Below are 2,500 nucleotides of genomic sequence, written 5' to 3' on the forward strand. Positions count from 1 at the left end.
GCTTTCAGCTTAGGCAACTTTAGACTGGGAATTTTGTATTACCACTTCTATGCCAAAAACAGTTCACTGCAATATTGCTATTCAAATATATCTGACTTTAAACAGACTCATACTTTGCATTGTAATATTACCTGGACGAATTGGGCGTCCTCGTGCTCCCCCGCTGGTTTCACCTGTAGTGTCGCGTGCACACACTGCTGTAGCACCACGCGCGCTCCAGGAGATCCCTCTTTCTCTGTCATAACTGTTCACTTTATGAATTATCCTAAAATCTATCCCCAGTTAAATCTATCCTAGATTTCAGTCCACTTGATTGTAAACGAGCTGTAGCCTACAGGCGAGAAACCGGTCCCAATCTGAAACGGTTAACATCAACGAATATAACAATGTTGACTTATAAACTCGGAGAAATGTTCCAATGAATGGCAAAGAAAAAAAAACAATAAAACTCGTATAACACACTTCCGCAAAAACGCCCAGAGGCGCTCAAGACTGCGCCGTATTTACGCAGTTTACAGTATTGACCTCATTTTCTGTCATGTGTGTGAATTTTAATTAATCCTAATAAAGTAACTGCAGTTTCCTTTTGGGGATAAATATAGCTAAAAAAAACTATCTATCTATCTATCTATCTATCTATCTATCTATCTATCTATCTATCTATCTATCTATCTATCTATCTATCTATCTATCTATCTATCTATCTATCTATCTATCATTGAAGATAGAAGTTATTCAAATAACCCTTAAAATAAAATGCTAAAAGTGAAAAAAATACGTCTATTCATAAAATAAAATAAATCAACACAAAACAACACGCGCATGCGTACTGTGCGCAGGTTTGACTCGCTCAAAGCCTCGCATGCGCAGTAGGCTAGGCTAGCGTCTAAACAGCTAACATGGCTCAGCTCACATACAGCAAACTGTCACATTTACTGAGAATATGCGTCAATAAACCGAAACTTTTACGAACCGGGGCGGAAATGAAAGGCGGAGGTTCGTGTTGTGTACAGTCCATACGTTGCCAGGTGAGATGTATGTCCATTTTAGGTGTTTTTTCTGTGTGTTTGTGTGAGCTAACGGCTTCATTTTAACGTAAAGCAGGAACGAAATCGGTAGCATTGGAAAATAAAAGCACAAAAGGTACAATAAATTCATCTTTGAAATAAAAACCAAATCAAAATCATAAATAGGATTTAATACATTGCATTATTATTTCTATATGTTTCTATATATATTGTTCTGGACGTATTTAACTTGATATATGTTGTGTCTTAAAATGCTAGATGTATTATTTTGAAGCCGAGAACTGGAAGTGGCGTTTGTTATGGTCTTGTTTTGATATCTACTACACACTGCTGCCCTAAACCTAAAACAATATCTTCGTATACACAATAATCTGTCTAATAAGGTTTTAATGAGTTGTTCATTTCCCAATATCAGAATATTTGTTCCAGCTGCAGCAATATTCGTACGAAATTGTCAGTGTGCATGTGTCCTCTGTGGATTCTTCTTAAAGGGACACTGTAACATTTTAAGTAATTCATTAGCTCAATTCAATATCCTCATTCATAAATATGTCCTCATTGGTGTAAAATCACCTCTGCCAATAATCGGAATTATCCTCCTGAGCGGAGAATTACAAATATTAATGTTACATTTTGTCCATTGAGCGGGCAAGTCGTATGGAGGAATCCATGTTTTTGGAATGTCATCAGGTGCATTGTTTAAAATAGAATTGTTCTTGTCCTTGAAGGCCACTGTAGCTTCTGTTATTATTCAAAAGGGGTGGGGTTACCCAGGGAGCGTTACATTCTAGAATGTTCTTGATGATGTCACATTACACAGTGCCCCTTTAACAATAATAAAGGTTAAAGTGTTTAAAAATGCCCAATAGATGAGTAATAATAAGCTATGTTGATAAAGCGTTAACAAATCAAAGGGTATTGTCTTATAAGCCATGAGATCTGCATTTATACAGTAAAAACTTAGCAAGACTCAAGATTGTCTGTAATATGCACAAGCACAACATTTACATACAGCAGCAGCTATTGGCAAAGACATTCTTGAGTCTTGGGCTCCTCTCAACAATTTTTTTTTCTAACCTTTATTTATACAGGTAAATCCCATTGAGACCGAAGACTCTTTTACAAGGGAGACCTGTTTTCCTTTCCCACGTTACCATTCACACACACATTCATACACCGATAGCAGCAGGCTAACTATCGACATTCACACGAGGCAAGGTGGGTGAAGTGTCTTGCCCAAGGACACAACAACCATGACACAGGTGGCAGGGCGGGGATCGAACCTCCAACCCTTTGATCATCGGCCGACCCGCTCTACCAACTGAGCCACAGTAAAAACTTAGCAAAACTCAAGATTGTTTGTCATATGCACAAGCACAACATTTACATACAGCAGAAGCCATTGGCAATGACATTCTTGAGTCTTGGGCTCCTCTCAACAATGCAATATAACATAAAATAAATAGAAACAC

The 2,500-nt window shown here is 37.8% G+C and overlaps 2 protein-coding genes across 2 annotated transcripts in view; one reads left to right on the top strand and one right to left on the bottom strand.

The window, feature by feature from the left end:
• Positions 1-410, bottom strand: part of LOC307261903 (D-aminoacyl-tRNA deacylase 2-like) — a 2,191-nt gene extending 1,781 nt beyond the window's left edge. Inside the window, exon 1 of the mRNA XM_080042579.1 lies at positions 132-410. Within this exon, the coding sequence (XP_079898705.1) occupies positions 132-242 (111 nt within the window). The 5' untranslated portion in view covers positions 243-410. The remainder of the gene's footprint in view (positions 1-131) is intronic.
• A 487-nt stretch (positions 411-897) lies between these two features.
• nubpl (nucleotide binding protein-like) overlaps positions 898-2,500 on the top strand; it is a 10,095-nt gene continuing 8,492 nt past the window's right edge. Inside the window, exon 1 of the mRNA XM_080042566.1 lies at positions 898-1,028. Coding sequence (XP_079898692.1) covers positions 900-1,028 — 129 coding nt within the window. The 5' untranslated portion in view covers positions 898-899. The remainder of the gene's footprint in view (positions 1,029-2,500) is intronic.

This window comes from Ammodytes marinus (genome assembly GCF_949987685.1).
Source record: "Ammodytes marinus genome assembly, chromosome: 15".
Classification (NCBI taxonomy): Eukaryota; Metazoa; Chordata; class Actinopteri; order Uranoscopiformes; family Ammodytidae; genus Ammodytes; species Ammodytes marinus.